The sequence below is a fragment of the Notamacropus eugenii genome, chromosome 4 (genome assembly GCF_028372415.1).
Source record: "Notamacropus eugenii isolate mMacEug1 chromosome 4, mMacEug1.pri_v2, whole genome shotgun sequence".
Taxonomy (NCBI): domain Eukaryota; kingdom Metazoa; phylum Chordata; class Mammalia; order Diprotodontia; family Macropodidae; genus Notamacropus; species Notamacropus eugenii.
In genome coordinates, this window is record NC_092875.1 from 331134179 (window position 1) to 331157030 (window position 22852).

Here is a 22852-nt window from a genome sequence, read left to right on the forward strand (position 1 = left end):
ATGTGTCAGTCAGCTGTGAATTTTTTTTTCTGACATGTATATTGCTTTGAAGAAAGAAACATGAGAATAAAGTGTGTGTGTGTGTGTGTGTGTGTGTGTATGTGTGTGTAATTGAAATGGATCACATGGAACTGGTTTTTTTTTTCTTTTTTCTTGCCCCTTAATCCCCTCCTTGCATCACAACGCTGACACACTGAGATACGCTCCCACCCACCCATGAAGTCCAAACATTTTATGTTATGGATTGACAAGATTGAGTTTAGGGACTTCTATCTTAGTCTGCTTCTGTGTCCCACTGAATAAGACAGCTAATCTCCTGTAGCAGAGCAGTTAAAATAATTGATGAGTGTGTGTTGAATCCTCTGGAGAAACTAGAGAAAGAAGAAGGGGTGGAGGATAGGGAAAATGGAAGGGGAGGAGGGCAGGTGCTGATTTCAGCCCTGTAGCGTCAGGATTGCGTCAATTTGGGTTTCAACCACGTCTACAATGTAAGAGCGGAGCTACTCAGAAGAGCCAAAACAGGAAAGGGGGTGGCAAATCTCTGCGTGAAGGAGAACTGAACTCCGTCTCTGCTTCCTCAGGCCCCCCCCGCTCCCACTTGCTTGCTCTTGAAGGTCCCCTGGGCTGCACGTTGGTGTTTGCATCACGAGGAAAATCCAGCCTCTCGTTCTGGGAAGAGAAAAACAGTCGCTTTCATAGTGAGGCAAGCCAGGGGTTGCTATTCAGTACCTCGGACAGAGCACGCAGCAAACATGGCTCCGATCACCTCAAGCAGAGAGGAATTTGGTAAGCAAGTTCTTAACCAAACTTAAAAAAAAGGTTTGCTTGTTTGTTTGGTTGTTTTTCTTTGGAAACTACTGCTTGGAGTATACGTTGCCTCTAAAGACTGGGTGTAGGTTAGCTAGCTACTGGTTCCAGAGAACGTGAATGGTACTCGGATAATCTTAGTAAACCCCGTCTGTCTCTTTCCCTTATCAGGTATCCTCCTTGAATACTGCATTCTGCTAAGGTTATTTTACCTTCAAGAAGTTCTCAAAGATTCAGGGAGCTCTGCATATTGTAGTAGCAGCAAAGTGTTCTGATATTTGATTGTTGGTTTTATTTAATTTTATTTGGCCTGATGAGGATTCTTTTCGGATAAATATCTTGCGTTTGTCATTTGAGGGGTGGGGGGTGGGGGCCGGCGGCACAGAGCTTAAAAGCAAATATACACTTAAGACATCCTAAAAAATGGAGTCAGTTCAAAATAATTTTAACTAGTGGGCTTTGACACCCTCATTTTATATCAGAAAGTAACATGATTATTTTATGGCCATATCGTTAGGCTATATTTTCCCTTTTTGTTTCTCCTCAGAAGATATTGCTAGGTAGGATTCAAGGGCAGCATTTCTATCTGTCCCTATTACATCATACCAAATATGTACTGTTTTCTCTTCAAACGCAGCCCCCTTCCTCTTTTAAGTTTGTGGTTCTATTGTATTCAGTCTTTGTGCAATAGGGAAGAATCGTAGTTACTTTTAAAATGATTCAGCTCTGAAAGTCAAATATTCTCATAAAAGTGTGCTAATGAGAGTGAGGATTTGGAGGGGTGAGGGAGCTGTTGTTATCACTGGGTGAACTAGTTTTGTTCTGTTCCCCAAATCTATTCATTCTACCAGTAGGCAGGACTTTGAGTGTACTTATTCTTTTCTATATTGCATTGTATTCTTTAGTTATTTGGTAACAGAATTCAAAGAAGCCCAGGTTTCACTCTAATTGACAGTAATCGCTTCTGTACAGCACTTCCCATTTGGTGCTTTGTAATTACAGTGATTGTGTCCATCACCCATATTTGATGGAAAAAATTAAGTATTTCTGTTAATAAGCCATTATCTACATTGCTTCCCCTCCAAAAAATAACAACTCTATCTTGAAATATAAGTTCTCTTCTAGTTCTAAGTTCAGTGATCTGGTTAATTTAACTAAAATGGTTTAAATTACTTTCTATTTTCCTTGAAATATGAAATAAGTTCTCACACCCCCACTTTGCTACAGTACACTTCTTGGTCAAACAAATTGTGTGTACCTCTTTATTGCTTTGACAGTAAGGGCAGCTTCAAAGCTTATGCTAACTTTGGCTAGTCATGTTCAGTCCTTGACTATTTTTTCTATGCCACTCAAGAATATTTCAGGTTTTACAAATTTAAAGATTAATTTCTCATTTCTAAATGATTCAATTTTTTATATTCCTTTAAATTAATTTTTTTCTTTATTGGACACTTTTGATCAAACATTTCTAATTCGTCTTCATTAAGTTCTGGTTTGTAATTATTGGGAGACGTATACAGAATCCTAAAGAGAAAGAAGCTAGTAAGGAGTATAGTGACAAAAGATCATTCTTCTCAAAGACATTTAAACAAATCTTAACCCTTTGTGTTCCTGAACTTTCCTTCTCAATAAGGGAAGGAAATTTTTAAAAAATATAATAACATAGCAAAACTTAGGTAGCCAGTGCCGAAATCATTATGTTTAACTGTGTGCATTGCTTCTACTGAACATCCATTTTAAATGGACAAACTATCTGGACAGGATAATGCTGAGCTTTCATACATAGTTGCTAATCATTTGTGGGTGAAATATACTTACATACAGAACATGATTACCTTAATGCATAAGCAATGTCACTAAACATCAATAATTTAATACTCTATTCTCAGGAGGAATGTGAATTTGGTTCTGATTACTGTATTGTGACATTGAAATGTATTAAGACAAAAAAACAGTGATGGATAAAATTAAATTATCAGTTACTTTCATTCTTTTTTTCTTTATATGTTAAAAGGAAGCTATTTACTGGAAGACACAGTTCTATTTCTTTGCTGTTTGCATTTGTGTAAATTGTGCTGTTTTTCTCTTTGTAGTCTGGCAATCATTCTAATAAGGGAAGGTTTTAAGAGTAGTAAGTCAATTTTTTTTATTCTTATAAGCTAATTAAATATTTTCTTTCTGTTTTTTCTTTTTCCTTTATTTTTAACCAGTTTGTTTCCATGTTTTAATCTATTATCTGACAGAGAAACTTTTAGCGTATATGACAGAGTACTAATTGCTTTGGCACTATCACTATATTTTGGATTCTAATTAAACTAGTTCAAGGAATTCCTAATAAGTGTTTAAATAATGTATCCTTTGAAACACATATTAATGATGCTTCAGGAAAAAATAACAGGGCATACAATGTTAATGAAGAAAATAATGTAATTGGCACTGACCTGCCAAACTCTGGTTGTCTTGTGTAATAATTGAGAAATATGCATAGGTTAACAGATTTTTCTCCTCTCTAGTTTCTCCCTGTCATTTTGTTTATGGCACACAACTGAAATGAGGGAGTTTCCATCATACTGTATTTCTCTCTTGGTGTCACCCAGGGGATGAGTTTATACCTGAAGGTGGCGTGAAATATATACATAACTCTTATCCTGAGCAGTTGGAAAGTAATTCAATCTGTCCAACCTACTGAAATTGCCATCTCTATTATGTTTTTCAAATTGCCTTGTATCTCAAGCTTTGCTCCTTTAATATAAGTTATTGGTCATTTCATTTTCCAGATGAAATTCCTACGGTGGTGGGGATCTTCAGTGCATTTGGTCTGGTGTTCACAGTATCTCTGTTTGCTTGGATCTGCTGTCAGAGAAAATCCTCCAAGACTAACAAGACTCCTCCCTATAAATTTGTACATGTGCTCAAGGGAGTTGACATTTATCCAGAAAACCTGAACAGTAAGAAGAAATTTGGAGCAGATGACAAAAGTGAAGCAAAAAATAAACCAGCTGTGCCAAAGACCTCACTACATCTTGACCTTGAGAAGAGAGACCTTAATGGCAATTTCCCCAAAGCAAACCCCAAAGCTGGCAGCCCTTCTGATCTTGAGCACTTGACTCCTAAAACATTCTCAGAAAAAGAACAGAAAGAGTCCACTTCCCCAGACAGCTTGAAGTCTAGTTCATCGTTATGTTCTGTAGAGAAACAGGATAAACTTGGCACCCTCTTCTTTTCCTTAGAGTACAATTTTGAGAAAAAGGCATTTGTGGTGAATATCAAAGAAGCTCGTGGCTTGCCAGCTATGGATGAACAGTCAATGACTTCTGACCCCTATATCAAAATGACCATCCTTCCTGAGAAGAAGCACAAAGTGAAAACCAGAGTCCTGAGAAAAACCTTAGATCCAGCTTTTGATGAAACCTTCACCTTCTATGGGATCCCATATAGCCAAATACAAGATTTGGTCCTTCACTTCATTATCTTGAGTTTTGACAGGTTTTCAAGAGATGATATCATTGGAGAAGTGCTTATTCCCCTCTCAGGCATTGAATTGGCTGATGGAAGAATGTTAATGAACAGAGAGATCATCAAAAGAAATGTTAGGGTAATTGATTTCAACCATTTTGAAGTACTTGCAATCAAGGTTGAGTTATTAGTATGTTATTAGTAGCTAATTTAAAATATCTAGATCTTTTACTTGAAAATTCTATCAGGTTCTGAGGCATTATTCTCACCATGTTTAATGCTAACAACAAAAATAATAGCATGATGAAAATAATTTCATTTATTTAACTTTATATTTTCATAAATAGTTATAGAGAGATGTCTTAAGGGCTATAAAGAATAATCAAGTTTTATGAAACTTTGACAAATATCATTCTAAAGATTCATTTTTCTCTCCTCTCCTAAGTATTTGTACTGGCTTTAAATGAAGTTATTTTCCAAAAAGGCAGAAATTGCATTATACTGAATCTTTATCTTATACATGTATGTTTATCACCAACATCATTGGTAGTTAATGATCATAGTTTTATTTTAGTGTAGGGAATATCACGTCTTTTCCATGAAATAATTTATCAGTTAATATTGTTATATGCTATGTTACTAATATGTTATTTACTATGCTTTTGGCACAATTATCTTTTAGTTTTCACGACAGTATTGGAAAATGAGAAGATATGAAACTAAACAAAAGAAAGTCTAATTCAACTTAAAGTATAACATTCAAATGTCTTATTGCAGCCATAATATATAAGGTGTTTAGTGATAGAAATGTCATTGAAAATTCAGCAATGTGAGAACTGCATATTTTAACAAAGAATCATTAAAACTGAAAGGGACTTTGCACACAGCCAAGCCCTTGCCTCTATTTTGCCAAATTTTGATGAGGAAACTTAGGCACAGGTAGGTACAATTTGTAATCTAAAACCATTATGTGACTTTAACAAGTCTTTTAAACCCTCCAGTCCTCACGTGTGAAATTGAGAATGGTAAATTAAAATTCTTATTTCCCTTCTTGGCTATAACTTGTCATTCACAAAATTTTTCTCACTTTTCCCTACCTACTGAAATTTGTTCATACATTTTCTCTGCCTAATATATTCACTTCACCTGAATCACTCTCTCTAAAGATTACCCATGATCCTTTGATATTGCTTATAAGTGGGAAAATAATTTCAGGTCTAAAAATCTAGTCTCTTGATTCCTAATCTAGTACTTTCATATCAAACTATAATATTCCCCATGTTTGATATATATATACATATATACATACATATATGTATATATACATACATGTATGTGTATATGTATACACATACATATATGTATATATACATATACATACATACATACATACATACATATATATATATATATATATATATATATATATATATACTTTACTCAGACTATTTATTCCCAATGAAATTTTTTAGTGTTATTTAAAAATTCACCTCAAGGGAACGAATATACAGGGATAGCATATGCAATAATCATAAAGAAAAAGACCATACCTCTTTATCTTACAAAGCATTTGGAATGTTTTGACATAGTCTACACTTATAAACTATATCAAAATAAGTAAAGTTAGGCATTTACTTACCTGCATTTTATAGGGGATTGTGTTAGTATTTTAAGTATCAAATTAGCATCAATTTCTATATTTTATTTCATAATATGTAATAAATTCAATTCATCAATTGCCCAAGGGTTCCTCAAAGTTGAATGTGTCATCTCATTTTTCATCTGTTTCTGAGGTTGGGGACCATGCCAGAAACACCATTCTATATCTCAGAATTTCTTATACTAAAGCCTATGACTAAAAAAAATGACAACTATATTTCTGAAGTTCCTTTGTAATTCTATGTGTCTTATTCTATGAGTTTTAAAATATTTTTTCTGAAGAGGTCAATAGAATTAACCAGCCTGACAAAACAGTTCAAGATAAAAATGGTGAAGATCTACTCTTCCTACTCACAAGTCTTTAAGCTTTTTTCTCACCTTTTTTTTTTATTAAAATTTTCTGTTTTAAGTTAGCAGCCATCCCAAAAGCAGAATTTAAGTATTACCCAGAGAATATTGCAATCAAATAAATCCAAACTGAGGGGACAGAAACTCCAAATCGAATTCTCACCAGACTTTAATACATTTCCTAAGAGCAAAACAAACCTACTATATTATTAAATAGAGAGAAAAGAGTTGAATAGAGTTGAACCTTATTGAAATCTCTGAGGGATTTTTGAACAAGCTTTATATCTCTGATTAGACACAGCTACTACAACTAAAAAAATGTAGGGTCATTTTGTTCTTCACTCAGTGTTTTAGGAGGAATGAATAATATGTTAATCACTCAAGTTACTTCAACAAATATAAAGTAATCCCGAAAATAAAAGCTATGGCTAGCTATATATAAACTACCATTGAATCTTCTCTTGCAAAATTTAAAAAAAGGTGTGGCTAATCCCTGGGAAATGAAAACATTAAGCAACAATCATGATGACCACTAGATGGCAAACACAAGTGCTATGACACAAGAATGTGCTGGTTACTCATGAAGCTTTCTATTATAATTGCTTTTTGCTCTATTGTATTAAAGTGAAAGTAGTAAAAATTAAGTTAAATAAAATAGAAGTATGTAATAGTGCTATGTATATAGTTCATTAGAAATTATGTTTTACAAGCAACAGAAAATATATAATGTCAAAAGATATTTATAAAAAGTATCTTTATTTCTCTAGAAGTCTTCAGGAAGAGGTGAACTTCTGATCTCTCTTTGCTATCAATCCACAACCAACACTCTCACTGTGGTGGTTCTGAAAGCTCGGCACCTACCTAAAGCCGATGTTTCTGGATTATCAGGTAACTTTGCATCTGAAATAAATGAATTTTTATTGGAAAAGAATTGATCCCAGATTAGGAAGATTATGTTTGTGTGTGTGTGTGTGTGTGTATATATACACATATAAATCTTCATCTTTTAAGTCCTGATTTCTATTTTTGTCTAGTTAGAAGGTATACCATGTGCCCTTCTTTGGTTTCCTAAACAGTCAACACTATCATGATTGTTCTCAAGTTTATCTTAAGACTTTAGGAACATGAATAAAACAGGTAAAGTTTGAGTTGAAGAGAGATGGAAAGGTTTTATAAAAAGACATATAGTCAGAATCAGCATGGGAACGGCTTAGATGAAACCCAGACCAAAGAAGCAGGATGTTGTATTGTGTTTTGATATGATTAAAGCTTTTATAAAACTAGCAAAGGAGTATAATTTCATGCCTAAGTCAAATGTGCTATTACATTTTCTATCATATCTCTGCATTGACTCTCCCATTATCTTTATTTATCATTTTTATTTACTAAAACCAATAAAAGTGATCACTGATTTTTAGTTCAATGAATAACCATAGGAAGGAAACATTAAACAACAATAATTTATTAAGTAATTTTTATGTATGGTTACCAAATGTACATCACTGTATTAATTTAATTTCAAAAAGTATTTTTAAGCACTAATCATTGTGATAGGCACCAAAGAAGTCTCCAAAATTAGGAAAAGATCTAGCCCTGACTTGTGAATGTTATAAACAAATGGGCAATATTGTTGAGTCACTTTTCAGTCATGTCTGACTCTTCATGACCCTATTAGGGGATTTCTTGGCAAAGACAATAGAATGCTTTGACATTCCCTTCTCCAGCTCATTTTATAGGTGAGGAACAGGCAAACAGGATTAAGTGATTCACCCAGATCACACAGTAAGTGTGATTAGTAAGTGTCAGAGATTGGATTTGAACAAATGAAGATAAGTCTTCAGATTCTAAACCCTGTGCTTTACCCTCTGGACCACCTAGTTGCCCTTTCAAATGAGGGATAGTATGTAGATAATTATAATATATGGTAATACAGGAATGGAAAAAGAAATCTGTATGAGACCCAGGGAGGGATGTTGTTGCAAATAGATGCCACCTTGGTTTAAGAGAGGCAAAGTTAACTTTATTGCCATAAAACTCCTGTCTCTTATTGATTTGATCATCTCATCTTTCTATTATGCCTCAACTATGGCCTTTGAGTTGTAACTTCAATCCTGTCCGACCTCCTGAGTCCTTTTCTCTGTAATTATCTGCTTTATACCTTGAAAAAAATCTCCAATTCTTTACTACGCTTCAATCCAATTGTTGCCAAGCTATGTTCCTTCTTCCTTCTTAGTGTCTCTGATATCATATTTTTGTCCATTTTCATTATACATTTCTAGGGTAGACCTTTATAATTTCTCACATGGCCTATTACAGTGTTGTCCTGACTTGCTTTCTTGCATCTAGCAATATGCTAACCTGTAACATCTCCTTATTTCATTCTATCCAGCACATTGTTATGTCAGAAATCTTGCAAAATTCTTTCTTTATCTCACTGTTAAAAACAACTTCTAGTGCTCCCCTAATATCCATAGAATACAATTCAAACTTAGCCAAACATTAAAAGCCCTCCATAATATGATTCTAATATATCCAGTCTTATTTCACCATATTTGCCCTGAAAATCGACGTATCAATTCACCATTCCCCAAAATTATGGGTTTTTTTCTAATTCCTTTCCTTTGTTTACAAAAGATCACCATGAGGAATGCATATCTTTTGTTACCCCTGTCCTCATCAGCATTATTATTGCCAAATGAATGACTACTCTTCCTTCTAGACAGAGCTTGAAATCTGCCTCTTTCATGAATTCTTCATTAATCATTCAAATATAAGTAATCTTTTCCTCCTTGGATCTAGTCTAACATAATACTTGCTTTTCACTTGTATATCTATTATGCTGTTATATGTATCACTATTTTTTGTGTACTTTTTTCCCTCCAGTTAGATTATAAACTCCTTGCGTATAGGGGCCATATCTGATTTATCATTGCTTCTTCAGGGCCTGGCACAATTCCCTTCAACTAAAAGGGAAATAGATGTTGTTTTTTTTTCACCTGAGGTTTATCCAGACACTTTCTGGTCACCAAAAGAGTCCTGAGGGAGAAATGAACTTTAAATTTGAGTCTCTGAAAGCTTGGCTAGACAGAAAAGAAGGTTAGACTCTACCCAGCAATAATTAGAGAGAAGTTTTATACACACACACATCTATACATGTATATATGTATATTTTTATCTGTATATATAATGTATATATGTGCATGAGTATATATGTATGTGTATATTTGTATATGTGTGCATGTACATGTATATGTATCTGCTATAAGTTCTATAACAATCACTTATTTGATTACATAAAGAGCAGAATACTCAGAGAGCAATATCCAGTGGAGTATAAGACTGATGAACAGAAAATAAGCATACTAAGACAAAATTTATTGCAAGAAGAGATATACTTTTATAGTTAGACATGAAATTAGAAATGTATCTGTGTAAAAATATACACAACTACTTTATTGGTAAATGTAAAAAAAATCAAAACAAAATGTAGTCCCAGTAGTAAATGATTCATTAAGTTATAGCATGTTAATGTAGTGAAATTGTCATGACAGATGTGAATTATACAAAGACATATCAAAGCTATATACAGAATGATCTATTTTTTTTGCTCAGAATAAGCACAATATATACATAGTCTACGAATTTTTCCCAAAGCACAAAAACAATTATATTTCATGATAATATAGAACATATTACTTATTTTTTGTGAAAAAAACTTAATGCTAGTGAATAGGCTTTACTTAGAAATTTAATTCCCAGTTTTATTTGTGTTTGTTGTATATATTTTCATTATTATTATTAAAGTTTCTAATAATATATATGATAGATTGTCTGGCTCATGATTTTTGTTTTACACATGAAGCTGAGACCTAGAAAGGGTCAGAAACTTGTTTACCCAAGGTTATACCATCAATGAAAAACTTAAACTCAAAATTCTAATTTCGATTCCTAGCCTAGTGTTATTCATACTGTACCACAGTGGAACCTCAGAATTAGTGTGTTGTCAGATGATTTATAAATTTTTTCTCTTTTTATCCTACTTAAGTTTTTGTCTAGATCCTCTTCTCTTTTTTTTTTGGTTATTTTCACTTGCCCCTATATTTTCTCCTTCACTGCAACTAAAATTTTACTTCCTACATCTTTTTCTTTTGTAATTTCAGATCCTTATGTCAAAGTGAACCTGTATCATGCAAAAAAGAGAATCTCCAAGAAGAAAACACATGTGAAGAAATGCACCCCTAATGCAGTTTTCAATGAATTGTTTGTCTTTGACATTCCTTGTGAAAGTCTTGAGGAGATCAGTGTAGAGTTCCTGGTTTTGGATTCTGACAGAGGATCAAGGAATGAAGTCATTGGGAGGTTGGTCCTTGGAGCGTCAGCAGAAGGAACAGGTGGAGAGCACTGGAAGGAGATCCGTGAATATCCTAGGAGACAAATTGCCAAGTGGCATATGCTTTGTGATGGTTAGCATCTTTGCAATGAATTGGAACTTAATGATTTTCCATAGACAAGGAGTAACTTTCTTTCTTTGTTAAATGTGATTACAAGCTTTTGACAGATAGTCTTTTTGTTAAGACTGGATTGAATTAATAGGTCAGGAGGTAATTGTAAGATTTTATCATTCATTTTATTTTCCTTCATTAGAGAAATTTGATACAATTTCATAAGAGATTCAACTTCCCTGATGGTAGTTATTGTCATAATGTAAATTTCAGTAAGTACAGTCTTTCATAAATATATCATTGTATCTCTAGTTGGTAGCTTTGGTTTTGAAGGTGGTGGCCTCCTCTGTATATGTCATTGGAACTCATTGTGTCTCTTGAGACATTAACATGGAAAACGTGTCTCTATGAGTCCAAGAGATCAGAGCTCTTGTGAAAATCATTCATTTTCCTAAAAGTTGGAGAAATGCATTATTTTGATCAATCCAAAGACTTTCAAGAAGTGTTGACAAGTTTAATTTATCAATTGTGTTATGTACAAATAGTTGCTTTGTATGAAATGGTGTATACTCATTCGTTTGTGGTTTTGACTTACTGGGAACCATTTTATCACAAGGAAAATAGTTTCAATACATACTTAAATTCTTAGTTTTAGAAAGCAGCTCAACTGGGATCCAGTTGTACTGTTACATTATAGGTGAATTTTGGAAATGAATATTAAAGTCCTTTACCAAAAGGCTATATGAAAATATCTAGGGCTTAAAAGATCTTAAATATGAAATGGACCTTAAAGAACATCTTATTCAAACCCTTCATTTTACAAATAAAGAAAATGAAGTCCAGAGGTAGTTAATTGCTTCCTCAAGATAAATGAGTTTAAGATGTCACATAAAAAAACTGCTACTAAATTTTCTGCAATTTTGTCACATTCCCAAATATCAGTATGGCCTAAGGAAGAAAAAACACCTTGTTTCACTCTGTTATAATATCAGTTAAAGCAAGGGATAAAGACATGATGCCTTGCTAGAAAAAGGGCTGGGAAACTGTCACATGAAACAATTTTGAAAAATATGTGTATTGAAGAGATATACATCATATTTTTTCTGCATTAAGAGATGATGATAATGACTAATTCTTTAGTTACCTTTTCTTATTTTTAATCAATGTTAGTCAATTTGTGACTGTAAGAAGCTATTTGCTGTCAGATGGAAAAAAAACAATTGTTCCCTGAAGTCAAAAACCAAAATAAGAAAAATAATATTTTAAAAAATAAAGTAAAATACTTTTAATCCCCATAGAAATATATTTGCATTAATTCCAATACATTTAGCCCATACTACTAGCACAGAACTATGTGTGAAGTTTCGTATTCCTTCTTGGTTAAGTTGCTTTGGTAGTGTTGCCTACAGACAAACTATATAATTATGTTCTATATCACTTTTCAGGATTTGGGCTCTGGAGGCCACTTTAGTACTACTAGAAAACAATGCAAAACTGAAATGATCACTTGGAAACAATTATCTTTGGTCACTGCATTTGAATTTCAATGAGAAGGAGAAGTGAAGTTGGAAATTCCAATGCAGTTGGAATATGAAATATGCAAGTAAGAAATAATTACCACTGAAAGAATTACATTTTGAGTCTTTCAGGTTTTGTGTCAGTACTTATCAGTTTTTGAGACTGTGTTTGATATCATGGTGTTTATAAAATTCTATGAAATTGCATTTTTGAAACAACTTATACATGCTTTTTATGACAGTGCTCAATATAAAGTAAATGTATTACATTCTGTGTGTATAAAGGACTGGAATTAACTGTATTTTGTTTGAAAACAACTGTGTTTGTTCTTATGTCCCTACCACATCTTCATCCCACCACAATATCCTCTTAGAGCATCTAGTTCAATACAACATCCTTATGCAAGCATTATCAGTGGAGACAGATACATGGAACTATAGAATTCTTAAGCTAAAAGGGATCTTAGAATTCACCTAGTTCAACTGCCTCACCTTTATAGATGAAGAAACCAAGGTGCCAAGATGTTAAATAATTTGCCTAAGGTCACATGTTTAGTTAGTGGGAGAGCTGAGGCTCGAATTCAGTTCTCAAGTGAAGTGCCCTCTTTTCTCTACCACATCTAATGGCCTCTATGCAGTTACAGGTTCTAATTTAGGGAAAGGCAAATTATTTTCTGTTTTGATTTCTTTAGCTTCTTGGGCTGTGTGTCTATTTTATTTGAATTTCCATAAATGTATAAGTGAGAAGTTGGTATGAAGTACCCCCTTTTGGCAGCCTAAGCACTAATATTATTGCCAGCTAAAGAATGACTGTTGATAATGGAGGGAAGTAGGGAAAAAATGTTAAAAAAAAAACCAAAAAAACCTTTTTTTTATTACAGAACAGATTTGTAAATAGAATTCTTTTTTAATTTTTTTTAATTTCACGCTTTCTTGAGTTTGAAAAGTTGAGTAATTGACTTGCAACTCATTCTGAGGAAAGAAAAGGACAATGAAAAAATACATAAAGAAACTGAAACAGGCAGGGACATGCATCATCCTGTCATTTGATAATTCTTTTTTTTTCTGTTTTATAATGTGTTAAATATCCGTGTGCATACCTTGAATTCTGTTAAGGATCCTGCACTGTATCAAACTTGTAAAATAATTGTCTGTCTGAGTAGCCTACCCAATCCTACTTATTGGGAGGAATCCATGTTTGAAGAACTGTTGTAACTCAATAACTGATTTGTTCTGATGTTGTAATTCAATAGAAGTGAATTGGAAGGAAGCATGGTGTATGAAATTTTGTCATGATTTTTTGTGCCAGCTCTGTATGATGTGCCATGTTTGTAAGACAAAAATAAACTGCTGCTTTTACTCATACCATCCCACCCCAAACCTCCTACCAATGTGTTTCTTTATATAGCATTTATTACTCTTCCATTTGGGCTCTAGAGTTATCTTCTCGGAGATAACATTCTTGATATCTGCCTCCAAAACATCAAAGGCAGAACTCAGAACTATGAATGATGGTGTTCTATTGGGGAGGGTATAGTATGGGGGGGTAGCCTCTCTATTTCTGCTTTTCTTTTTATTTTCTCTAAACCATCATTTTCTGTGGATATTTTCACAATTTCCTTTACATTATTTCACAGTTTTTTGACTCATAATTTTCTTTTTCCTATTCCTATCTAATTTCCTTCAGTTTTGACTTTTCATTTTCTCTCTTTTTCCTATTTGTTATCACCCCAGAACCCCCTTATCTATCCTCAGGTTAAGGAGAAATTGAGCTAAGGATCTATCTGGTCACCACTTTGAAGGGTCAGACTTTTTTTTATCATAAAGGGTTGTGTAATGGAGATTCAAGGTAGATGGAACATGAAAAAAAAATGGACTGATTCAAAAGATGAATACAATTCCTCCACCAGGAGGGAGAGAAATAAATGAAAGGGAAGGGAAAGGAAGGGAAGGAAAAGGAAAATGGAATGACATTTACAGAGGTCCTAGGCACTGTGGCCTTTTTATAAATATTACCTCATTTGTTGCTTACAACAATCATTATTATTATTATTATTATTATAGGTGTCATTATTATATTCATTTTACAGTTGAAACTGAGCCTAACAAAGGTTCAGTGACCTATCCAGAGTCACATAGCTAGTAATTGTCTAAATAATTTCGAAGTCATATTTTCCTGCCTCCTGGTCCAGCTCTCTAGCGTGCCACCAGCTAAACTGTTGTTTGAAGACTATCTCTAGGATGGTGTCTTCTTATGTATTATGTATTAAAGTACATATATGTTTGTGGGGTTATTTTTGTAGAATCAGAGAGCATTAAAACTGGAAAACACTTTAAAAATCATCTAGCCTAACTCCCTCATTTTGTAAATGATAAAAGTAAGTCTTTGTAAGGTGAAGTGACTTATCCCAGGTCATTTAATTATTAAGTGTCAGAGGCTAGACTAGAGAGATAGGGCATCTTTTGATGAATAGACTAATATTGACGCCATTAGCTCTAAGTTCTTAAGTATTGGATACATGGATTGAGTCAGATGATAATTTAATCCAGGAATAGACATGTAATTTGAAGGTACTTCTCATAAGCATGAAAGATTCTAATCCCAATTCCCAATACCACTGAGAAGTTTCCAGAGTATGGCTTTACACATCTTCCTCTATATGCCAGGAATGACACTGAAGGTGTATGTCATTGGCATGAGCTCCTGTCCAGGGTCTTCTCCTCAAGATCAATCACCATTTAAAGTTAATGCTTCCATGATATCATCAATATCATGCAGTAGTTATATCTCTGAATTATTTAAAAAATTATTTAACTAATTTTAAGTAATTAAAAATGAATTTTAAAATTTGAAATCTGGCCTCAGACATTTACTACCTGTGTGACCTTGGATAAGTCACTTAATGTTGTTTGCTTCAATTTCCTCATCTGTTAAATGAGCTATGGAAAGAAAACATTGAATAAGGTTACAAAGTGTTGGACATAACTGAAAAATGGCTGAACAACAACAATTTCTCTCCAAGACATGGGAAGGTATGCTTTCCAATGTTCTACCTCAGTTTATGTAGAGATTGTGCTCAACCTTTTGAAAAAAAAAATTTCCTACAAAACATTTGGTCCATCAAATTTACTTTAAAATACAGCATGGCCAACAGATGAATTTCTGTCACTCTAAGTTACTGTCTATATACTTTTGTGTTGGATTAAACAGGTGGCTAGGATTTTGTTCTGCCAAATCTAGCATGATCTTTAGCTCCCAGATCTCTAATGGCTCATTCTGTCAACCTTAAAAAGCTCACAAGGTCACAAGCTAGTTTGACAATCCTTCATCTAAGAGTACAAAAGAACAAATACAAAAAAGCAAAAAACAAAGGCCCTTATTCAAAAGTTACATGTTTTCCTTGCCAAATGTCTACTCTAGATCTTAAGTCAGGGAAGACAAAGAACCCAAATCATCTGGTTAGTGCTTGCAGTAAACATTTTTGACTGGGTCTCATTAGTTAATAGACCAGAAATAATGGTTGTGCATACTCTAATATTTATATGAAGATTGCTTTCACCACAAGTACTGCAAATGCTTACAAGTACTAGGTTTATTGGCTTGTGCTTCTCCTCTTCACCAGTTGCAGGAATTGTCAACTTGTCTGAAATTTTATAAGATTTCCCCCATAAATTTCTAACATCTTTACAATTTTCAAAGTTCATCTTTTTTTTTATATTTATTTTCCATTTTTTTTTATTTAGCTTTTAACATTCATTTTCACAAAATTTTGGGTTACAAATTTTCTCCCCTTTTCTCCCCTCCCCCCTCAAACGCCAAGCATTCTAATTGCCCCTATGACCAATCTGCTCTCTCTTCTATCATCCCTCTCTGCCCTTGTCTCTGTCTTCTCTTTTGTCCTGTAGGGCCAGATAGCTTTCTATACGCCTTTACCTGTATTTCTTATTTCCTAGTGGTAAGAACATTACAGTTGATCCTAACACTTTGAGTTCCAACTTCTTTAGCTCCCTCCCTCTCCACCCCTTCCCTTTGGAAGGCAAGCAATTCAATATAGGCCAAATCTGTGTAGTTTTGCAAATGACTTCCATAATAGTTGTGTTGTATAGGACTAACTATATTTCCCTCCATCCTATCCTGTCCCCCATTACTTCTATTCTCTTTTGATCCTATCCCTCCCCATGAGTGTCGACCTCAAATTGCACTCTCCTCCCCATGCCCTCCCTTCTATCATCCCCCCCCACTCTGCTTATCCCCTTATCCTCCACTTTCCTGTATTGTAAGATAGGTTTTCATACCAAAATGAGTAGGCATTTTATTCTTTCCTTTAGTGGAATGTGCTGAGAGTAGACTTCATGTTTTTCTCTCACCTCCCCTCTTTATCCCTCCACTAATGAGTCTTTTGATTGCCTCTTTTATGAGAGATAATTTGCCCCATTCAATTCTCCCTTTCTCCTCCCAATATCTTTCTCTCTCACTGCTTGATTTCATTTTTTTTTAAGATATGATCCCAACCTCTTCAATTCACTCTGTGCACTCTGTCTCTATGTGTGTGTGCGTGTGTGCATGTGTGTGTGTGTAATCCCACCCAGTACCCAGATACTGAAATGTTTCAAGAGTTCCAAATATTGTCTTTCCATGTAGGAATGTAAACAGTTCAACTTTAGTAAGTCCCTTATGACTTCTCTTTGCTGTTCACTTTTTCATGGTTCTCTTCATTCTTGTGTTTGGAAGTGAAATTTTCTTTTCAGCTCTGGTCTTTTCATCAAGAATGCTTGAAAATCCTCTATTTCATTGAAAGACCAATTTTTCCCCTGAAGTATTATACTCAGTTTTGCTGGGTAGGTGATTCTTGGTTTTAGTCCTAGTTCCTTTGACTTCTGGAATATCCTATTCCATGCCCTTCGATCCCTTAATGTAGAAGCTGCTAGATCTTGTGTTATCCTGATTGTATTTCCACAATACTTGAATTGTTTCTTTCTAGCTGCTTGCAATATTTTCTCTTTCACCTGGGAGTTCTGGAATTTGGCCACAATGTTCCTAGGAGTTTCTCTTTTTGGATCTCTTTCATGCGGTGTTTTGTGGATTCCTTGAATATTTATTTTGCCCTCTGGTTCTAGAAGCTCAGGGCAGTTTTCATTGATAATTTCATGAAAGATGATGTCTAGGCTCTTCTTTTGATCATGGCTTTCAGGTAGTCCCATAATTTTTAAATTGTCTCTCCTGGATCTATTTTCCAGGTCAGTTGTTTTTCCAATGAGATATTTCACATTATCTTCCATTTTTCCATTCCTCTGGCTTTGTTCTGTGATTTCTTGCTTTCTCATAAAGTCCTTAGCCTCCATCTGTGCCATTCTAATTTTGAAAGAACTATTTTCTTCAGTGAGATTTTGAATCTCCTTTTCCATTTGGCTAATTCTGCTTTTGAAAGCATTCTTCTCCTCATTGGCTTTTTGAACCTCTTTTGCCAATTGAGTTAGGCTAGTTTTCAAGGTGTTATTTTCTTCAACATTTTTTGGGGTCTCCTTTAGCAGGGAGCTGATTTGCTGTTCATGCTTTGACTTCATGTCTCTCATTTCTCTTCCCAGCTTTTCCTCCACCTCTCTAACTTGATTTTCAAAATTCTTTTTGAGCTCTTCCATGGCCTGAGCCCATTGAGTGGGCTGGGACACAGAAGCCTTGATTTCTGTGTCTTTGCCTGATGGTAAGCATTGTTCTTCCTCATCAGAAAGGAAGGGAGGAAATGCCTGTTCACCAAGAAAGTAACCTTCTATAGTCTTATTTCTTTTCCCTTTTCTGGGCATTTTCCCAGCCAGTGACTTGACCTCTGAATATTTTCCTCACACCCACCTCGCCTCCTGATCCTCCCAGCCAGTGTTTGGGGTCTGAGATTCGAATGCTGCTTCCAGCCTCAGGGCTTTGGGCGGGGGCAGGGCTGCTATTCAGTGTGAGATTAAATTCAGATGCTCAGGTGAGGGCAGGGCTGCCTCTCAGGCTCAGTTCCCTCAGGGAGTTTATGCACAGACCTTTAACAATGGATCCAGGCTCCTTCCTGCTTGGAGAGCCCTGGTCTGCCCCTGCCCCTCAGCTTCTGTCTCCCGAGGGGGCCCGAGCCATGGGGGCACCCCACTCCCCCCTCGACCCGCCAAAGGGACTCTCTCACCGACCCCCGTCACCTGTGGGTGGAGGTACTTGTGAGGCCGCTGGAGATCCCATCCCTGAAGCCCGCTCGGATCTGTTCCTCTCGGTGCTGCGGCCACGGCAGGGCTGTACTCAGCTCCCAGTCCCGGCGCCCAGTCCGCAGCACGAAGGACCTTTTACGAGAGGTTTGCAGGTCTCTCCGGAACAGAAATCTCCCTCGCTCCAATGTTCTGTGACCTCTGGGTGCAGAATTCGCAGTGAGTTACTTCTTTGTAGTTGTTCTATGGGTTGTGGGTTTGGAGCTATGTGTATGTGCGTCTTTCTACTACGCCATCTTGGCTCCGCCCCCCTCAATCTTTAAAATTTATTTATTTTCATTTCTATTTTACCCTCTGATTCTACAATATCAGGGCAATTTTCATTGATAATTTCTTGAAATATGATGTATAGACTCTTTTTTGATCATGGCTTTCAGGTAGACCAATAATTTTTAAATTCTCTCTCCTGTCCATTTTCCATGTCAGTTATTTTTTCGATGAGTTGCTTTACATTGTCTTCTATTTTTTCATTGTTTTAGTTTTGTTTCATAGTTTTTTGATTGCACATAAAGTCATTAGCTTCCATTTGTTCCCTTCCAATTTATAACGAATTATTTTCTTCTGTGACCTTTGGACATCTTTTTCCATTTGGCACATTCTGCTTTTTAAGGCATTCTTCTCCTCATTGGCTTTTTGGGCTTCTTTTGACATTTGGATTAGTCTAATTTTAAAGCTGTTATTTTCTTCAGCATTTTTTTGGATTTCCTTTAGCAAGATGTTGACTCTTTTTTCATGATTTTCTTGTATCACTCTCATTTCACTTCCCAAGTTTTCCTCTCCTCTTATTAGATGATTTTCAAAATTCTTTTTGAGCAATACAATTTCAATTCAATTTGTTAAAACAAAAAGATCCCTCTTCCACTAAGCACTTAAAGTCCCTTTTAATATTTTATTGTCTTCAGTATAAACACTAAAGAATTTATATGGAAGCCAATTAACTTTTTTCTAAAAGTTTTGTGTTTTTGTGTCAATTCATTAATCTGCCTTCCAACTTCTTTTTCTTTTATCTATCTATGCTCTTTGAGTTATTCAGTTTTTATTTTTAAAGAACCATATAATCATTGAATGTTAAAGATAGAAGGGACATTGAAGATCATCTAAAGCAGTGAGTCTTAACTTTGGGTCTATGAACTCTTAAATGTATATTTTAAATAAGAAAATTTAGTCATAATTAGGATTTTCCTACAATTCTTTGTATTTTATTAACTAAAAATATTATTGTAAGAAGGAGTCCATACACTTTTCCAAACTGTGAAATGTGTCTGTGACACACAGAAGTTTAAGGAAGAGGGGGAAATGAGGGTCAGAAAAATTCTGTAAATTGCTAAATACCATGTACATAAGAAGTAGTAGATCTACCAAAATGCAAATATCTAGACTCATAATTGAGAACTTTTTAGGGTTCCTTTATCAATTTATGTTTCATTATTTTTTCTGCCTTGGTCAAGCAACTATTAAGCCAAAAGCGTTTGGAACTAGTGACAGAATATGTTATCTGATCCTTTTCGGAATAAATGCAGAGTTCATTGTCATCAAGTTGATCACTGTTTGATAATTTTTTCATCCATAATCATTCAATAAAATCATTTACTAAGATATAGTGGAGATTTAGACTGTATTGGTGAATATGTATGAATTATAGTAACAAAATAATAACTCCTTTAAGTATTAGAATAAGAAATAACATCCAAATTTCATCTCTAAGTAATGCTGATAGAATCAGTGATGGACCCAGAGTGGTAGACCAAGCAAAAACTCATTTTAGCATAGCTTTTTATATTTGAAGTCATGCAAACATCTCTTCTTTTTCCTCAACTCCCAACTTCCAATTCAGGCCACTGTGCAGTGAAGCAGTATGAAAAGGAGGCATAATGCCTTCATACATTCTATAATGCACTGTGTTTATTTTGGAAAATGTTCATAGACAGAGCCTTGAGGGGAGACCAGAGTTAGGCTATGCAGAAAGCTGTGGGGGAAAAAAGAGGCATGATCATGAGCTAAAATGAGTCAGAGACAGTTTTTTAACTCATACAGCTGATGACTTCACCACTATTTTTTATTGGTAGTTCAATAGTGGAAATAATTCATCCTCTAAATGTGTACAAGAAGCCAGATGCATTGCTTGTTACACAAGCCTGGCAGCATTTCTTTTTCTCCCAAGTTGTTATACCTTGGTAGCTCCTGAAGTCTTGCCTAATGACTCCTATGGCCTTGCCCACACATTGCTCACACCTATATGCCAAGTACTTCATTCATCTCATGCCAACATTGAACTTTAAAATTCCTGACTGTTTTTACTCGTGAAATAAAATTTTCAGTTGATCATAGGATCTACTAATATAAGGTAAATTTTCAGATGGTTTGATAAATTAGACCCTCTTCCTTTAAACTATTCGTAACAAGACTTTATGTGAAAATCTGGTTGGCCTAAATAGATTTCAGGGACCACAGCTTATCTAGTGTTGCCCAGAAAAGTATGGATACATGGTATATAGTATACACATACATTTTTAATGTAAACTATGAAACAGGACCCAAAGCTCTGGATTTGGTTTAATCCTAAAAATTACAACTAAAATACTATTATCTCTTTGAATTATTGTGCTCTCAACTCAAGTTTATATTGGGAACATTTCAGAATATACCTCTCATCAAGTTATTAAAGATTTGAGTAAAGTTATCCCAAAATTCTGTACAAGCAATCAAGGTAAGAAATGTATTATATAGAAATTTATGTATATAGAAAACAGAGATTACTCCAAAAAGACATTAGAGAAACATAAACAACAACAAAACAGAATAAAACCTCATGTGATGGCTTGTAAACAATCAATACAATTCTTCCCTTTTAGGCATATTCCACTCTTATAGAATCCTTTTTATCAAGCCTGTACCATTCAAATTCTTCATTAAAATATTTCAGTTAAAAATATCAGTGTGGACTTTATTCCTTTGTCATTGATTCTCCTGGAATTGAAAGTTATTTGTACAATCTAAATTTCTTTCCAGGAGGAATAGTCTTCAGAAAATTATGTATTTCTAAAGAGAAGTATAGATCCTCAAATGCTAAAACCATTAGGTAATCCAAAACATTGCAGCTATACCCACAATTGCCCTTCTCCAGATGAGAGATTAGATACTATTATCATGTTGCTTAGGAAATTTTGTTTTGATGAGAAAACTAGATTTCAAAGTTGTCAATCTGGAAATACTCCATAAAGCAATCTTCAAGAATGTAATTGCTTACTAAATCTAATATGTGTCTAGAAGACCAGTTTCTACTTTCCTAGAGTCTACCTAACCCCTATCTGCTTCCTTACTCTAAACGGAAGGTTAAGTTTCAAGAATGACAGTGTTCATATGACCAAAGGGCTATAAAAATGTGCATAACCTTTAATCCAGCAATACCACTTCTATGGCTGTATCCCAAAGGGATCATATAAATGTGAAAAGAACCTACATGCACAAAAATATTTATGGCCACTCTTCCTGTGGTGGCCAAAAACTGAAAATTAAGGGGATGTTTATCAGTTGGGGCAGGGCTGATATATGAATGTAATGCAGTACTAGTGTATTATAAGAAACAATGAACAGGCAGACAAGAAAATCCAGGAAAGACTTATATGAACTGATGCTGAGTGAAGTGGTCAGAACCAGGAGAACTTTGTACACAGTAACAACCACAGACTGATTTTGATAGATTTAACCCTTCTCAGAAATGCAAGGGTCTAAAACAATTCCAAAGGACTCATGATGGAAAATGCCATACACATCCACTAAGGAATCAGAATGAAGAGTGAAGCAGAATAGTTTCTTTTTTTCTTTTTTTTTTTCATGATTTCTCCCATTTGTCATAATCCTTCTATGCATCATGACTAATGTGAAAATGTGTTTAAAAGTAATGTATGTGTAGAGTCTATATCAGACTGTCTGTTGTATGGGGGAGGGATGGAGAGAAAATTTAAAACTTATGGAAGTGAATGTTGAAAACTGAAAATAAATAAACAAGTAAAAATTTATAGTGTTCAGGAACTCACCTTTTGGATGATGTGGATGAACTTCAGATAAAAGAAAATCATTGATGGTTCTTTTTTCTTGTTTTGGAAGGTGTGGGGGGAGGAAACCTGGTCCCACTCTCTACTATATTGTCGATATCTCCACAGAAGAAAGTCAGAAGGCCAAAAGGCCAAAAGACATAATTCTTCAATGAAGGCTCTCCTTTATAGGGAAAAGACAAAGGATCTAAACAAACTAATTCTTTTGGGGGACAGCCTCGATCAGTAAAACTCTTTTTTCAGGAAGCACCTAGGGCAACTTTAAACCAACTCATGATCCCCAAGGCCAAATTCAATATCTGATGATTAAGGAGGAAATATGTTTTGTTCT

The 22852-nt window shown here is 34.7% G+C and overlaps 1 protein-coding gene across 2 annotated transcripts; it reads left to right on the plus strand.

Moving 5' to 3' along the window:
- Positions 1 to 462: 462 nt before the first annotated feature.
- SYT4 (synaptotagmin 4) lies at positions 463 to 13602 on the plus strand. Of its 2 annotated transcripts, XM_072605259.1 has the most exons (5): positions 463 to 786; positions 3585 to 4402; positions 7038 to 7158; positions 10431 to 10733; positions 12158 to 13602. In XM_072605259.1, the coding sequence occupies exons 1-5, from the start codon at positions 753 to 755 to the stop codon at positions 12181 to 12183; spliced, it is 1302 nt and encodes a 433-aa protein (XP_072461360.1). In that variant the 5' UTR covers positions 463 to 752; the 3' UTR covers positions 12184 to 13602. The 2 variants fall into 2 exon arrangements, with proteins under 2 accessions (XP_072461360.1, XP_072461361.1); XM_072605260.1 differs by having other exon boundaries at positions 464 to 786; positions 10431 to 13602.
- The last annotated feature ends 9250 nt before the right edge of the window (positions 13603 to 22852 follow it).

Bases quoted from the DNA above. Each gene is read 5' to 3' on its own strand.
- SYT4 (XM_072605259.1), top strand. From the start codon at position 753: ATGGCTCCGATCACCTCAAGCAGAGAGGAATTTG. The intron at 4,403-7,037 runs GTAATTGATTTC...TTATTTCTCTAG, and splicing joins TCATCAAAAGAAATGTTAGG to AAGTCTTCAGGAAGAGGTGA. The intron at 10,734-12,157 runs GTTAGCATCTTT...ATCACTTTTCAG, and splicing joins GTGGCATATGCTTTGTGATG to GATTTGGGCTCTGGAGGCCA.